General features: G+C 38.2%; 1 protein-coding gene and 1 pseudogene across 1 annotated transcript; both read left to right on the forward strand.

Annotated features, from left to right (window-relative positions):
- The first annotated feature begins 462 nt into the window (after positions 1–462).
- LOC128581461 (60S ribosomal protein L36a) lies at positions 463–948 on the forward strand. The gene has a single exon (XM_053584329.1). It carries the CDS (start codon positions 542–544, stop codon positions 860–862), a length of 321 nt encoding a protein of 106 aa, XP_053440304.1. The 5' UTR covers positions 463–541; the 3' UTR covers positions 863–948.
- A 623-nt stretch (positions 949–1,571) lies between these two features.
- Positions 1,572–17,493, forward strand: part of LOC128581115 (hyaluronan mediated motility receptor-like) — a 30,203-nt pseudogene continuing 14,281 nt past the window's right edge.

Genomic DNA, 17,493 nt, shown 5'->3' on the forward strand with positions numbered 1-17,493 from the left:
TTAAAATATAACTTCTTTTATTGATTTAACTTTAAAACCATGTAAATATTTTACTTAAATATAAAAGTGAATTGTTTTTTCTACACAGACCCTAAAAATTGAAAATAAAAAGAAAGTAACCTAATGTATAACAAGGTAGGAATATAACCAGACTATAACTATTTCAAATAATTTTAAAGCACAGTAATTCATACTTCTCTAATGATCGTAATTGTGTTGGTGCTATTATTCTTAGACTGTTACATGTATAATGTGGACAAAGCAAGTGAACTTTTAAGTAATATTCTATTTTATTCTATCATATGTACAAGTTCATGAGAACTAGAGTTCTCCAAAATAGAAAAAAGGAAATAGAATTAGAAGAACACCTAATATTAAAAAACAAACTAAAGAATGAGGTCAAGTAAAAAATCCTGTAGTACTAAATTTGAATAAAGAGTATTACTAAGAATTCAGGGGGAGCGCCAGCGGCGGGAGGCAAGGGCTGTGGACGCCGAGCTTCGCGGTGAGATTTCATCGTAGAGACAGTTCTACTGTAGAGATGGTCAACGTACCTAAAACCCGAAGAACTTTCTGTAAGAAGTGTGGCAAGCATCAGCCTCACAAAGTGACCCAGTATAAGAAGGGCAAGGATTCCTTGTATGCCCAAGGAAAGAGGCGCTATGATCGAAAGCAGAGTGGCTATGGTGGGCAGACAAAGCCAATTTTCCGGAAGAAGGCTAAAACCACAAAGAAGATTGTGCTGAGGCTGGAATGTGTGGAGCCTAACTGCAGATCCAAGAGGATGCTGGCCATTAAGAGATGCAAGCATTTTGAACTGGGAGGAGATAAGAAAAGAAAGGGCCAAGTGATCCAGTTCTAAACTTTGAGACTTTTTGTCTTTTTGAGGAGAAAATGTTGAAGCTATACAAAAATTACCTGTAGGGAAATAAATATGATGATATTCAAAAAAAAAAAAAAAGAATTCAGGGTATGTTTTTTACTTTAGTAAAAATCATCCTAGTTACAGCCACTAAAATAGTCTAAAAACATTAACTAACCTAGTAGGTCTTTTATGTAATATGGCTATATATGTTATCTAACTATGTAGTTATAGTTACAGTTTTTAAAATGAGCCCCTATCTTTTAAATACATAATCAACTATTTAAGAAAATATCTTCAGATAATGGAGCATGATGGCGGACGGGACGGACGTGTAGCCCATCTCTCCCAAGTCAACTGGTGAGAGGAAGAGGGGTCTAGACCTTTCCCGGGCGTGGATTATTGGTGTGGACGGACAGCTGGAGGTGCTCAGAAAATTGGCGGATTACTGTACATGAGGGGTAATTTAAAACCACAGACTCTGTTGTAGAGATTTTTTCCCTGCTTGGCCATGCTGGCCCGCAGTCCCCTCCCTTACGGAGGACAGCAGCTTGCAAATATGGCAAAACCCAATTGACAAAAATTTATTCCTGAGCTGAGGGTGGCACCCGAAAGGAGAGCCACTCAAAACCACTGGGAGCTGGCCAACCCAATGGAAAATTGAAGGGAAGGGATCCCACCAGGAAACAGACATTTTGAACTATCCGAAATGGCAGATGCCTTCCCCCAGAACGACAAAGGTGATTAAATAGACCAGAGCATTCCCAATGGGGAATGTTGGAGGGGGCTGGTGGTTCAGGCTGCGCAGCAAACTGGCAGGTCCCATTCAAAAGGGAAACTCTGAACCACAAAACTGAGAATAAGGTCCCTGAGTGCTCCAGCCGCAGGACCGCCATTAGCTGGGGACTGCTACCAGCAGCATGAGCCGCCAGCATCACCCTCCCCCACAGCCGATTCCAGTCGCCAGTCTGCAGGAGAATGTGGGAGCAGAGTGGAAAGATCTGTGAAGTGTGGACTCCTGCACTGACTGGGGAGGTCGCATAGGAAAGCCGTATGGCACAGAGCAACTGTGGTTGCACAACAATTAGGTGACAAACTTTTACAGAAACTCCAAAATGGCAATCGGCCACGTAGGTTGGTTACAGTGATAACAGTATAAACTGTGAATGGGGTATAAGCCTGGGAACCACTCACAGCGCCACCTGGTGTCCAGATAGTATATTGCATTATAAATATATTCCTAGGAAAGTTGATCCCTACATCATACATATAGATGTATAATTTCTACATATATACAAGAATAATATTTTTGTGGTTGGTGCCTTTTTTGTTATTGTTGTTCTGCTTTTTCCTCACAATTTTCTTGGAGGAGCTCTTGTCAATTTTTTATTATTTATAGATATATTTTTTATTTCTATTTTTTCTATTTTTGATTTCTCCTTTCTTCTTTTTAACTTTTTTATGAACATCACTTTTTTCTTTTTTTCAATTATTTCACGATTATCACTATTTTTATTGTAGTTGTTTTTTGATGTTGTTGTCGTGGGTGTTATCTGTATGTACATGTGTCTCCCTCTCTCTGTGCATTTATGGGCTTGTGTGTCTGGTAGCTTTTGTATCTGTTTATTTGCTTATTTGGTCGCAATGAGCTTGCTGTTACGACCTACAATTCTGAGCTCCCAGCACTCCCCTGCACTCTCACTCTGAGGTCTGGAGGCCTGTCCCCCAGGAGTCCAGATTCTTGGGTGATTTCTCAAGAGGTGTAGACAGGACCTGGACTGCAGCTGGACAGTGCTGATTCTGCAGCACAGGAGTGAGGAAATGACGGTCAGCTAAGAGGGAATCACACCGGAGCGGCAGTGCCCCGAGGTGCAGAGCAGCAGCCGACTTTAGCAATAACAAGGCCCACCCCCGGATATCCCGAAGCCACAACTCCTATCTCCCTGGGCAAACAGAGGAGGCCAGGCATCTTCTCAGATGGCAACCACCATGGAACAGACCTGGGACTGAAACACAGGTCCCTTGAGTAAAGGATTTGCCTGAGGCGGTACTGGCCTGGGTCAAACGTGGGGACTAGAAAACGCACACGCAGAGCTGGGAAACTCCCAGGGCAGGGCTGACCCAGAGGACCGCTTTACTGAGCCTAAGACGCACCCGGACCTCAGGGGATCATCAGCCTATAGACAAAGGAGGACAGAAGGCTAGAGCTGACAGCTAACCATGCTGCAACTACAAACCTCCAGGAGTAAAGACAGGGCCTGAGGCACAGGTTCTGGGAACTCAAATCAGCCCCTCTTCTGCAGAGGAATTCAGCAGGGACAGAAACAAACCCCCATAGGGTTGTTCTGTTGTGCCAGTAACATCAATCAAGGGCAGGACTGGAACTGAGTGAACACCCCCCAGCCTCCATCAAGAGCCCAAGGTTCACAGGCCTCACCACCCCCTGCTGGATAGAGGCAGAGAGCAGCGGCCTGGCTGAGTAGATACAGACTTCCTTGTGATTTAGGCAGGTGCAAACCTCTGGAGTATCTGCTCACTGGAGACAACTGACTGGGTCACAGCCCTGCAGGGCTAACAGTGACTGGGTATGACAGAGCTGCAAGGTGGGGAAGGAGGCATCAACCATCCCAGACTAATCTATTTGCTGGGTGGGTCCTCCAGACTTCACAGAGCACTGGAGCAAGTCATATTTGAGTTGTCACCAGACACCTGCGTTCCAGTTGCCAGAGACCTTTTCAAGTCTCCCACCTCAGACAGGTGCTGATTGAGACAATTGATTTGGACCTTTTCAACTGAGCCAATCGCCTGAGGACTACTCAATTGGTACCCTGGGTGTGTGGTTGTAGGAAGGTTTGATTTTCCTTTTCCAATTATTGCCTGTGGGAGCGGGGTGACTCAATTGCTGGTATTTCTCCACAGCTGATACTTTAACCCAGAGTAACTGTTTCACTAGGGGCGAACAAAGACCAGCTGAAAACAAGACAGAACCACTTAGCCCCAACACATCAAATAGGTCCCCAACATCTCAGGCCGTAGCACTACACAGGTCCTTGACAAGACTCCAGGGGAAAAATCAAACAGTATAAAGTAATCATGGGGCGCAATCAGCAGAAAAACTCTGGTAACATGAATAATCTGAATAGATCAACCCCCCCCAAGGAAAGATATGGCAGATGTAACTGAAGATCCCATTCATAAACAGCTGGCTGAGATGTCAGAAATCAAATTCAGAATTTGGATTGCAAACAAGATTAACAGAATGGAGGAAAATTTGGAATTAGAAATCTGAAAAGCAATTCAAATGTCAGAATTAGAAATTCAAGGAGAAATTTAAAAATTGTCTCAAGAATTTAATGAATTTAAAAACAAAATCACCAAAGATTTTGATGCACTGAAGCAAGAATTTGAAGCCCTCAAAGATCCGAAAACACAGTAGAATCCCTCAGTAACAGAGTGGAGCAGGCAGAAGAAAAAATTTATGACATTGAAGACAAGGTGTTTGAACGCTCCCAAACTCTCAAAGAAGAAGAGAAATGGAGAGCAAAAACGGATCATTCTCTCAGAGAGCTGGATAATTCGAAGAAGGCTAATATCCGCCTCATTGGAATCCCCGAAAGTGACGAACTGACCTTGCAAGGCACAGAGGCCCTTCTCCATGAAATTATGAAAGAAAATTTTCCAGATATGTCAAGAGATTCTGAAATCCAGATAGCAGACAGTTTCAGAACCTCAGCATGACTCAATCCAGATAAGACATCCCCCAGGTATATCATAATTAATTTCACTAGTGTCACTATGAAGAAGAAATTTCTGAAAGCAGCTAGATACAAGAAACCTATTACCTACAAAGGGAATAATATTAAAATGACTGCAGATCTCTCTGCTGAAAACTTTCAAGCCAGAAGAGGGTGGTCATTGACTTTTAATCTCCTAAAGCAAAATAACTTTCAACACCGGATCTTGTATCCAGCTAAACTGAGTTTCATTTATGATGGAGAAATTAAATACTTTAATGACATTTATATGTTGAAGAAATTTTCCATACCCAAACCAGTTCTCCAGGATATTCTCAGACTTATCCTCCATAATAACCACCCCAACCCTCTCCCACAAAAATAAACTCACTCAGAAAATTTTGATCAAACTCCAACTTCCACAATGGCGAAAAGATTAAAATTGTCCACTGGACTTTCAAAGAACTTGATACCCAAAATTTTACCAGACCACTATCAATATTCATTAATATGAATGGCTTAAACTGTCCTCTAAAGAGGCACATACTAGCTGACTGGATACAAAAACTCAGGCCAGATATTTGCTGCATACAAGAGTCACATCTTACCTTAAAAGACAAATATAGCCTCAGGGTGAAAGGATGGTCGTCCATATTTCAAGCAAATGGTAATCAGAAAAAATCAGGTGTTGCAATTCTATTTGCTGACACAATAGGTTTTAAACCAACAAAAGTAAAGAAAGATAAGAATGGTCACTACATATTTGTTAAGGGTAATATTCAATATGATGAGATGTCAATTATGAATATTTATGCACCCAACCAGAATGCACCTCAATTTACAAGAGAAACTCTAACAGACATTAGCAACTTAATTTCCTCCAGCTCCATAATAGTCAGAGATTTTAACACTCCTTTGGCAGTACTGGATCGATCCTCCAATAAGAAGCTGAGCAAAGAAATTTTAGATTTAAACCTAACCATCCATCATTTGGATTTAGCAGATATCAACAGAACATTTCATCCCCAAAAAACTGAATACACAAACTTCTCATCATCCCACGGAACATACTCCAAAATGATCACATCTTAGGTCACAAGCTAACCTCAGTAAATTTAAAGGAATAGAAATTATTCCTTGCACCCTCTCGGACCACCATGAAATAAAAGTTGAACTCAGTAAAAACAGGAAACTGCACGTTCATATAAAAACATGGAAGTTAAATAACCTTATGCTGAATGATAGCTGGGTCAGAGATGAGATTAAGAAAGAAATCACCAAATTTTTGGAACAAAACAAGAATGAAGACATGAATTATCAGAACCTCTGGGATACCGCAAAGGCAGTCCTAAGAGAGAAATTTATAGCACTGCAAGCCTTCCTCAAGAGAACAGAAAGAGAGGAAGTTAACAACTTAATGGGACATCTCAAGCAACTGGAAAAGGAAGAACATTCCAACCCCAAACCCAGTAGAAGAAAAGAAATAATCAAAATTAAAGCAGAATTAAATGAAATTGAAAACAAAAGAATTATACAACAGATCAATAAATCAAAAAGTTGGTTTTTTGAAAAGGTCAATAAAATAGATAAACCTTTGGCTAATCTACCCAGGAAAAAAAAAAAGAGTAAAATCTCTAATTTCATCAATCAGAAACAACAAAGATGAAATAACAACAGATGCCTCAGAAATTCAAAAAACCCTTAATGAATATTACAAGAAACTTTATTCTCATAAATATGAAAATCTGAAGAAAATTGACTGATACTTGGAAGCACGTCACCTTCCAAGACTTAGCCAGAATTAAGTGGAAATGTTGAATATGCCCATATCAAGTTCTGAAATACCATCAACCATATGAGATCTCCCTTAAAAGAAAAGCCCGGGACCAGACGGCTTCATGTCAGAATTCTGCCAAACCTTTAAAGAGGAACTAATACCTATATTACTCAACCTGTTCCAAAACATAGAAAAAGAGGGAAGACTACCCAACACGTTCTATGAAGCAACATCACCCTGATCCCCAAACCAGGAAAAAGACCCAACAAGAAAAGAAAATGATAGACCAATATCAATAATGAATATAGATGCAAAAATATTCAACAAGATCATAACAAAAAGAATCCAGCAACATATCAAACAAATTACACATCATGACCAAGTCGGTTTTATCCCAGGGTCTCAAGGCTGGTTCAATATACGTAAATCCATAAGTATAATTCAGCACATAAAAAAATTAAAAAACAAAGACCATATGATTCTCTCAATTGATGCAGAAAAAGCTTTTGCAGATAATATCCAGCATCCCTTCATGATCAGAACACTTAAGAAAATTGGTATAGAAGGGACATTTCTTAAACTGATAGAGGCCATCTACAGCAAACCCACAGCCAATATCGTATTGAATGGAGTTAAACTGAAATCATTTCCACTCAGATCAGGAACTAGACAAGGCTGCCCATTGTCTCCACCGCTCTTTAACATTGTGATGGAAGTTTTAGCCATCACAATTAGGGAAGAAAAGGCAATCAAGGGTATCCACATAGGGTCAGAAAAGATCAAACTTTTGCTCTTCGCAGATGATATGATTATATATCTGGAAAACACCAGGGATTCTACTACAAAACTCTTAGAAGTGATCAAGGAATACAGCAGTGTCTCAGGTTACAAAATCTACATTCATAAATCAGTAGCCTTTATATATACCAACAACAGTCAAGATGAAAAAAACAGTTAAGGACTCTATTCCATTCACAGTAGTACCAAAGAAGATGAAATATTTGGGAGTTTATCTAACAAAAAAGGTGAAAGATCTCTATAAAGAGAACTATGAAACTCTAAGAAAAGAAATAGCTGAAAATGTTAACAAATGGAAAAACAGGGCAGCGCCTGTGGCTCAGTCGGTGAGGCGCCAGCCCCATATACCAAGGGTGGCGGGTTCAAACCTGGCCCCAGCCAAACTGCAACCAAAAAATAGCTGGGCATTGTGGCAGGCACCTGTAGTCCCAGCTACTCGGGAGGCTAAGGCAAGAGAATCGCTTAAGCCCAGAAGCTGGAGGTTGCTGTGAGCTGTGTGATGCCACGGCACTCTACTGAGGAACATAAAGTGAGACTCTGTCTCTACAAAAAAAAAAAAAAAACAAATGGAAAAACATACCATGCTCATGGCTGGGAAGAATCAACATTGTTAAAATGTCCATACTACCCAAAGCAATATACAATTTTAATGCAATCCCTATTAAAGCCCCACTGTCATACTTTAAAATCTTGAAAAAATAATACTTAGTTTTATATGGAATAAAAAAAAAAAACTCAAATAGCCAAGATATTACTCAGAAATAAAAACAAAGCAGGAGGAATTATGCTAACAGACCTCAGACTATACTATAAATCGATAGTGATAAAAATAGCATGGTACTGGCACAAAAACAGAGAAGTAGATGTCCAGAACAGAATAGAGAACCAAGAGATGAATCCAGCTACTTACCGTTATTTGATCTTTGACAAGCCAATTAAAAACATTCAGTGGGGAAAAGACTCCCTATTTAACAAATGGTGCTGGGTGAACTGCCTGGCAACCTGTAGAAGACTGAAACTGGACCCACACCGTTCACCATTAACTAAGATAGAATCTCACTGGATTAAAGATTTAAACTTAAGATGTGAGACTATAAAAATACTAGAAGAGAGTGCAGGGAAACCCTTGAAGAAATCGGTCTGGGCGAGTATTTTATGAAGAGGACTCCCCAGGGAATTGAAGCAACTTCAAAAATACACTACTGGGACCTGATCAAACTAAAAAGCTTCTGCACAGCCAAGAACACAGTACGTAAAGCAAGCAGACAGCCCTCAGAATGGGAGAAGATATTTGCAGGTTATGTCTCCAACAAAGGTTTAATAACCAGAATCCACAGAGAACTCAAATGTATAAGCAAGAGAAAAAACAAGTGATCCCATCGCAGGGCAAGGGACTTGAAGAGAAACTTCTTTGAAGAAGACAGGCACATGGCCTACAAACATGAAAAAATGCTCATCATCTTTAATCATCAGAGAAATGCAAATCAAAACTACTTTGAGATACCATCTAACTCCAGTAAGATTAGCCCATATCTCAAAATCCCAAGACCAGAGATGTTGGCGTGGATGTGGAGAAAAGGGAACACTTCTACACTGCTGGTGGGAATGCAAATTAATACATTCCTTTTGGAAAAATGTTTGGAGAACACTTAGAGATCTAAAAATAGACCTGCCATTCAATCCTATAATTCCTCTTCTAGGTATATACCCAGAAGACCAAAAATCACATTACAACAAAGATATTTGCACCAGAATGTTTATTGTAGCCCAATTCACAATTGCTAAGTCATGGAAAAAGCCCAAGTGCCCATTGATCCACAAATGGATTAATGAACTGTGGTATATGTACACCATGCAATATTATGCAGCCTTAAAGAAAGATGGAGACTTTACCTCGTTCATGTTTACATGGATGGAGCTGGAACATATTCTTCTTAGTAAAGTATCTCAAGAACGGAAGAAAAAGTATCCAATGTACTCAGCCCTACTATGAAACTAAATTTTGGCTTTCATATGAAAGCTATAACCCAGTTATAACCTAAGAATATGGGGAATGGGGAGAGGGAGGGAAGGGAGGATGGGCAGAGGGAGGGTGATAGGGGGGATTACACCTGCGGTGCATCTTACAAGGGTATATATGAAACTTAGTAAATGTAGAATATAATTGTCTTAACACAATAACTAAGAAAATGCCATGAAAGCTATATTAACCAGTGTGATGAAAATGTGTCAAACTGTTTATAAAAAAACCAATGTATGGTGCCCCATGGTCGCATTAATGTACACAGCTATGATTTAATATTAATAAAAATATATATATATAAAAAATACTATGTGGTGTTCTAAGGATATATGGAAAATCACAAATAAATTACTCAGCAAAGGCGGTTCATGGAGCCCCTGCAGAAATTGTGAAGTCACAATTTCTTTAATGTTCGCCCTGGACCCAACTGTTGATTTTGAATTTTACTTGCAAAATAAACAGCTAGCCAAAAGCAAAGCACTGAAAAAAAAAAAACAGAAAGAAAGAAAATATCTTCAAAGCCTAGACCAACAATGGGAAGCCCTAAAAAGAGTATTACTTACAAGTGAGATTAAATAATAACTATAACATGACAATATCAATAGCAACTAATTAGGTTTGAATTATCTGATCACCTGTATCTGAATTAAAATACCCTTTAACAACAACTCTGACATTCACTGCTAGGCTCTCATCTATAAACCCTAACTTCTCCATTATTTCTTATACTCTTCTTAAGTTTCCTTTATGCAAAAACTAGGTTGTCAAAGATGGGACATAGTAATTACTGTATGACATAGTAATTACTTTAAAAAAAAAATAAAAAGAAAGTCCTGGTTAGTTAGAAATGCATCCTAAAGTACCTAAAGTATTTACAAATGAAATTACACATTGGAATTTGCCTTAGAAAATATGCCCCTAGCAAAAAGAAATGAGAAGGAAGGCAAGTAAAAAGAGATTCTCAAAATGTTATAAATGAATCTGAGTGATAGATCCATGGGGGTTCATTACATGATTCTATTTTGGAGGTCTTTTGAAAATACTCCATGAAAGAGTAAAAAAAAAAAAATCATGACCTCATAATTTTTCCATCTGAATGTAATAATCACAAATGATGGGCAAGAATTTAATGATTACAAATGATGGGCAAGAATTTAATAATTACAAATGACAGGCAAGAATAAGGAATCCAAGAAATTTGGGTTCTAAATCAAAATACTGAAATTTGGGAAAATCAGATCTAAGGCATAAAAATCCCCTACTGATATGAGATTAAGAGAACCTACTGGGAATGAAGGGAATAAATAACTACATGAAGGGGTATGTATATGATGTGAAATCCTGATAATATTAATGATTGACTAAAATATGTCGTATCATATATATAGTTATGAAGAAAAATAGCGAAATATAGATACTAAAAATTTGGTTTTATTAGTAATCATTAACTATGGTTTATATGCTCAAAACAGCAGTATCTTATTCATTTTATCACATAAACTATTTTGCCTATAGTAAGTGCCCCATAAAAATTTATTGAAAAATGAATGAAACTAATTTTTGAACTATTTTATTACATGTAAATAGCAATATTATTGATTGGAACAATAATCAAAATAGCTCCATTTAGTAACAACTACAATGAGCCAGATACTATGCTCAGTACTTCATACATTTTCTCTACTAATGCCTATTTACCGTATAGCCCAAGAACTATTCTTTGTATCACTAACTGTCCTTATTTCATTAGCATGCAAAGCCTTACAGACGAGTGTTAAAATTCCATAGTTGGGTACCTGTATGACATAATTGTCTAGCTACCTTTTTTTAAAAGAATTGTGCTTCTAGCCCAGGGTTTTTCACCATACACTAATCCCTTCTATGTACATGTATGTATATATGTGTGCACATATCATATGTATATATGTGTGTGTGTCTCTCTCTCAAATAACCTATTACCTCCCTCTTTTCTCCATCACATTCATCTGAGCATTCATTCCCTTGTCCAACTTGTCTTTGCATTTATGCATTCCAGAATTTTTAAAACTCTGGATTTTTTAAATCTGTGCTTAGAATATTAAAAATTCCATAACTGGCAAACAGGATAATCTGCTAGTTGCTAACACCAAGCAAAAAACAATATTGAATTCTACTATCTGCAGAAGTTATTAAATCAGTGATAGTGAGACAAATACAAAAGAAGCAAAACCATTTTTTTCAAGCCACAGGGATGCTATTTACTTCTATAGAAGTGTCCTAGTGTGCCAAATTAGATATTAAGAAGTGATTTTGGTACTGAAAAGAACACTGTAATATACAAATATTATCCTACTAGAATCGTGGGATGTATTTGTAAATTTGAAATAAAGAAAAAGCTGCTGACTGCCACTATTTACACTTATACCACCTGGTTAGAACAGAAATATTAAATTATGATGTTATATTACCCAGTCATAATCTTGTAAATTACCAGGTCAATTCTAAAAAGAATGGGACAGAGGAGAAAATGGAGAGTGACTGCCATCTTGTGGATTTTTATCTAATTACAGGGAAAATATTTAAAGCAAATATGTTGGAAAATAGCTGAAAGTGAATGTATCCCCCATTCAAATCAAGGTATCCCCCAGGGGTATCTCGGCCATTTACCATTGAAACCAGCAGAACCTGTTTGAAAGAAATGAAATCCAGAAAAGTTTACATCCAAAGAGCGATGGGAGAGGACTGGAACCAATGAAGCAAGAATTTACCACACCTTCATCTGTATGACACCAAAATGCAAACTTTCCAACTTTTCAGTTGCAAAAGTGAGCCTACACAAATGTTACTCCTGCAAAGGTTGTGCCCCATCTCCAGGTGCTTATAATGTTAAAATGTCAGAAGCATTGAAAGGACCAAAATATCTTTCAGAAATCGGAGAGTTTAAAAAAACAAAAAGACTCTCAATAAAATTCTAATGTTGACAAAGAAGCTACCCTTGACTACTGCAGCTAGAAAAGTTAATTAAGACTTTGGAATTAAAGAAGGAATCTCAAAAGAATGATAAAGATTTGAGGGTCCTGGAAAAAGAGATTCGTGTTCTTGTGCAGGAATGTGGTGCTCAGAACAAAAAAATCTGGGACCTGGAAACAGAGTTGGATAAATTGGAAGCCAAGCTTCACGCCTCCATAAAGGAAAAAAAGTCACTCTCTGCAAGTAATGCTTCACTGGAAAAACAGCTTATTGAATTGACAAAGACTAATGAACTACTAAAATCTAAGTTTTCTGAAAATGGTAACCAGAATAATTTAAAAATTCTAAGCCTGGAGTTAATGAAACTTAGAAACAAAAGAGAAACAAAGTTGACCAATATGACAGGTAAGGAAGAAGACATGGAGGTGAAGCTGCAAGTCACCCAGAAGAATCTTGAAGATTCTCAAAAGAAAATAGCCCAACTTCAGAAACTTGTTTCCACAGAGAAAGACAAGATTGATGAAAAATCTGAAACAGAAAAACTCTTGTCATACATTGAAGAAATTACTTGTGCATCCAGAAAAATACAAGCTAGATAGTGCCCAGTTAGAAGAAAATTTGAAAGAGAAGAATTATGAAATTTTAAGCCTTCAGCAGTCACTTGAGGAAAATATTGTGTTGTCTAAACAAGTAGAAGACCTTAGTGCTAAATTTCAGCTGCTTGAAAAAGAAATAGAAGACCTTGTAAACAGGAATAGAGCACTGGATGAAAATCTAAATGCCAAGATACAAAACTTAAAAGAAAAGTTTATTCTTGAAAAAGAATATGAAAAGCTTCAACAAAGCCTGTAGTCCCAGCTGCTCGGGAGGCTGAGGCAAGAGAATCGCCTAAGCCCAAGAGTTAGAGGTTGCTGTGAGCCGTGTGACGCCACGGCACTCTACCCGAGGGCGGTACAGTGAGACTCTGTCTCTACAAAAAAAAAAAAAGAAAGAAAGAAAAGCTTCAACAAAAAGAGTTACATATGAGTTACTTCTGCAACAAGAGAAAGAATTATCTTCTAGTCTTCAGCAGAAGCTATGGTCTTTTCAAGAGGAAATGATTAAAGAAAAGAATCTCGAAGGGGGCAGAGGCCAACTGAAGCCAGCTTTCCACAGAGGCTCCTGTCCACAAGGAGAGTTACAGGACAGAAGTTTAGCAAGTTAAGCAGATGGTTTGGAGCTGAGCCAAGAGAGAAGGTTGAAGAATGCAAATCAACCCTGCTGAGGTGAGCTGAGAGCCCAAGGATACAAACTATAGGTACAAAATCCATCACCAAGCAGAAGGGAGTCCCCTCCCCCATGAGAAAGGCTCACAGTATACTTTCTACAAACAAGCGAGCAGAGTTCAAAAGTCCTCCCATTTTATCCCACGGGACAGACCCTTTAAAAACCGGACCTCCTGAGGCAAGAGAATTGCTGAAGCCCAGGAGTTGGAGGTTGCTGTGAGCTGTGTGATGCCGCCGCACTCTACCGAGGGCCATAAAGTGAGACTCTGTCTCTACAAAAAAAAAAAAAAACAAACGGACCTCCTTCTCCTACTAGGGTGCCATGGCACACTCCTGCCAGGCATAAAACTGTATAAAACTCTATATATTCTCTACCTGCAATTCTGAATTCCCAGCACTCCCCTCCACTCTCACCCCAAGGTCTGGAAGCCTGTCCCCCATGAAGTCCAGATTTTTGGCCATTTTCTTGAGAGGTATGGATAGGACGTGGGCTGTTGCAGGTCTGTGCTGATTCTGCAGCATGGGAGTAAGGAGACTGGTGGACTGAAGGAACCGTACAGGGAAAGGAAGAGGTGGTGCCCCCTGGCACAGAGCAGCGGCAGTGGGAACAATAAGGTCACACCCCTGGGGATATTTTGGAAGGACTTTCCCTATCTCTCTGGGCAACAGAAGGAAAAATCTACCAAGTAAAGCTGTTCAACAAAGATGAAATGGATTTCTTATGAGGTAGTGAGCTCAGTCCCACTGAATGAAGACAGGAAAAGATCAAAAGAGTGGAAGAGAGCTGTTCTCCACCAAGAGAGCTCTATGAGTCTTTCTATCTCTGAGGGTACTTTAGATGCCCTCCCCCATCCTCCATGTTATAAGGCACTTAATAATTGAAATATTTGGGGGGGCAGCACATCAACCTGAGGGAGGGGATACTCCTCCCAAAAATAATTTTTAAAGAAAGAATGCAGGTTCAATCTAGAGTCTGACATTTGAATTCAAGTCCCAGTTCTGCTATATACTAGTTGTTTGTCAGTATGCAACTTACTTAGAATCTGTGGAAACAGCCTAAATGCCCACCAACCCAGGAATGGATTAACAAGCTGTGGTATATGTATACCATGGAATACTATTCAGCCATTAAAAAAAATGGAGACTTTACATCCTTCGTATTAACCTGGATAGACGTGGAAGACATTATTCTTAGTAAAGCATCACAAGAATGGAGAAGCATGAATCCTATGTACTCAATTTTGATATGAGGACAATTAATGACAATTATGGTTATGGGGGGGAAAACAGAAAGAGGGAAGGAGGGAGGTGGGTGGGGCCTTGGTGTGTGTCACACTTTATGGGGGCAAGACATGATTGCAAGAGGGACTTTACCTAACAATTGCAATCAGTGTAACCTGGCTTATTGTACCCTCAATGAATCCCCAACAATAAAAAAAAAAAATCTCTGATCCCTCATTTCCTTGCTTGTAAAATGGTAAAAATAATAATTTTTATTATTATATGTATATCCATAGGATTATTTTAAGAAATAATGCAAATAAAGTGCTTAACTCAATTGGTCTATAGCAGATGTCAACCAAAAAAAAAAAGAAAAGGAAAGAAATTGCTCCTCTATCCTAGTGTATTTGATATGATTTCATTTATAAAATTTTGATTGATCTGCTATTTATCATAAATACATTTGTTGCATAAAGCAAGGTGCACCTAAAAATACACCTTGTAGAACTCAGGAACTTCAGTCAGGAACTTCTTGTGACCATAAGACAACCAGTACTTCTCAAAATTTAGCAGTCATACAAATCACCTGGGCATGTTATTAAAATGTGAATTCTGATTCACAAGTTCATTATAGTACCTGAGATAGGACAGTCCTTGCAAGCTCCCAGGTGATGCTGATGCTGCTAGTCCATTTACCACACTTTAAATAGTAAAACACTCAATTGCACAGAATTTAAAATTAGTCATTTAGCTATTTTTAAAGTGGCAGACAAACCAACACTACCAGTCTAACATAGAAATGCAGAATGGTTCTTGAAGTCTGTTTTAATGAGGAACTATTAGAACTATTCAGCTGCTTGTTACACAGATTTGACAAATAGATTGCTCACTCTCCCTCTCTCTCGCTCTTTCACTCTCTCCTCTCTCTTTTCTCTCTCTCTCATATCTCACCTCCTGGTCTCATTAACATGAAATCTGAAAGTAGATAGTCCAGGTTGCTGTGCCAATGCCATATTGTCATCCAGATCTCAAATTCCTATTTTTCAACTCCACTATCCTTATTGGCATGTAGATTCCATTCATAATACAGCTGCTGGAACTCCAGCCATCACAAAAAAAAATCTATGTAGAAATAAAGAAGACAAAAAGAGGAAAAAACAAAATCTGGCCAAGTCATTATGGATGTCCCATCCAATAATTTCCACTTATTACTCAAAGCCACTCCTAGGTGAAAAGGAGGCTGACAAATGCTGTCTTTTGCTGCCTCAAATAAAACTCGGGTTCTATTGATAAGAAAGAAAACAGGATGAATATGCAGTAGGTAATTGGCATTCAAAGCCACAGAAGTCAACAAACCTGTTTTTAAATTACAGCTCTACTGAACTGTGTGACTATAGGTAAATTACTTGGAGTTTCTGACCTTCTATTTCTTCATCGATAAGAATTCGTATTAAAAGTGTTACTTAATAATGTTATTGAGGGGATAAAATGAGTTAGAGTATGTAAAAGTAGCTGTCACACAGTAGGTATTCAAAAAATGAAAGGCTCAGGTCATTCCCTTAGTGAAAAAACCAAGAGGATATTCCACAAAAGAGAATAAGAGTAATAATAATTTTTTTCTTTTTTTTTTATTAAATCATAGTTGTGTACATTAATGCAACTGTGGGATAAATTGTGCTGGTTTTATATACAATTTGAAATACTTTCATCAAAAAGGTTAACATAGCCTTCAAAAAGGTTAACATAGCCTAATAATGAAATGTTCTAGAGAAGTATTTCCCTTTCAAAAAATGCCTGTTTAGAGTCTAGATTTCAAACTACTAAAGATTAAGTCATCAAAGTCACAATTTATAAAAACTATATTTCTCTCCTAGTCATTGAGTTCATATGAATTCGCCAGATCTTTATTTATCATCAGAAAAAAAAAGAAAAATAATTTCAGAACAACAGGGCTGCAAGTGTTGTTCTTTTTGATAGATGACAGAACCAATTAGGAAGGAGGAATAAAATGGCTTCTTTTCATGAAAGAGTTCCATTGTTCTTTACTGATACCAGGGAAAGTGATACCACATAAATGAGCTATCTTAGAGAAATGTTACAAGCAAATTACATACAGCAAGACAAGATGATACTGTATTTTTGAACCAAGAAAATTCATTCTGATAAAGAATATGTTGGCAGAATAAAAACAGCAGTGAAAGAGTCTGTAGTTCTCAGCTAGAATCAAGGCTTTTACCTGATGGAGTATACTTAAGTAAGAGACATTCCTAAATTGTAAATTAAAATCCAGATTCCAATTTCTTACACAGTAACTAAAAGACTAGTTTTCCTTTGTCAAATATAATGGTTCATCAGAATACTCAAGAAACCAATTTTTGTGTGGTCAGTTTTGGGAAGTTCTAAATTTAAGGCATGGAGGAACTTCGTAAGTAAATATGAATGCCCAATGTACATAAGACAGCATCATTTAATAATCTCTAGCTTTGTCCCATATGAGGCTACCCAGGGCTCTTTTCATTATGGGAACTCGAGCTATGACAAACAAAACCCATGAGAAACATAAAATGTTTTCCTCCCTCCTCAGAGACTGGCAAGTCACCAGGGAAGGCAGACTAAATAAATTCTATATTTGCATATTGCTGTCAGGGACTACACAAAGTAAATAAAATAGACGTGACTATTTTGAAAAATCCCATACTCTGTACATGAAAATTCACACTGGTAAATATTTTAAAGTTGATGTCAGAGGAAGCCCAGAGGCCCTTTCAGCATATCCTTTAGAGACTGCTGCCAGCAATCCAAAAGTAAGGTAGAGTGGGGCTGTACACAGAGCCTGTGGCTGCAATCCAGGAAAGCCGGGTTCT

This window comes from Nycticebus coucang, chromosome 3 (genome assembly GCF_027406575.1).
Source record: "Nycticebus coucang isolate mNycCou1 chromosome 3, mNycCou1.pri, whole genome shotgun sequence".
NCBI lineage: Eukaryota > Metazoa > Chordata > Mammalia > Primates > Lorisidae > Nycticebus > Nycticebus coucang.

Bases quoted from the DNA above. Each gene is read 5' to 3' on its own strand.
- LOC128581461 (XM_053584329.1), top strand. From the start codon at position 542: ATGGTCAACGTACCTAAAACCCGAAGAACTTTCTGTAAGAAGTGTGGC.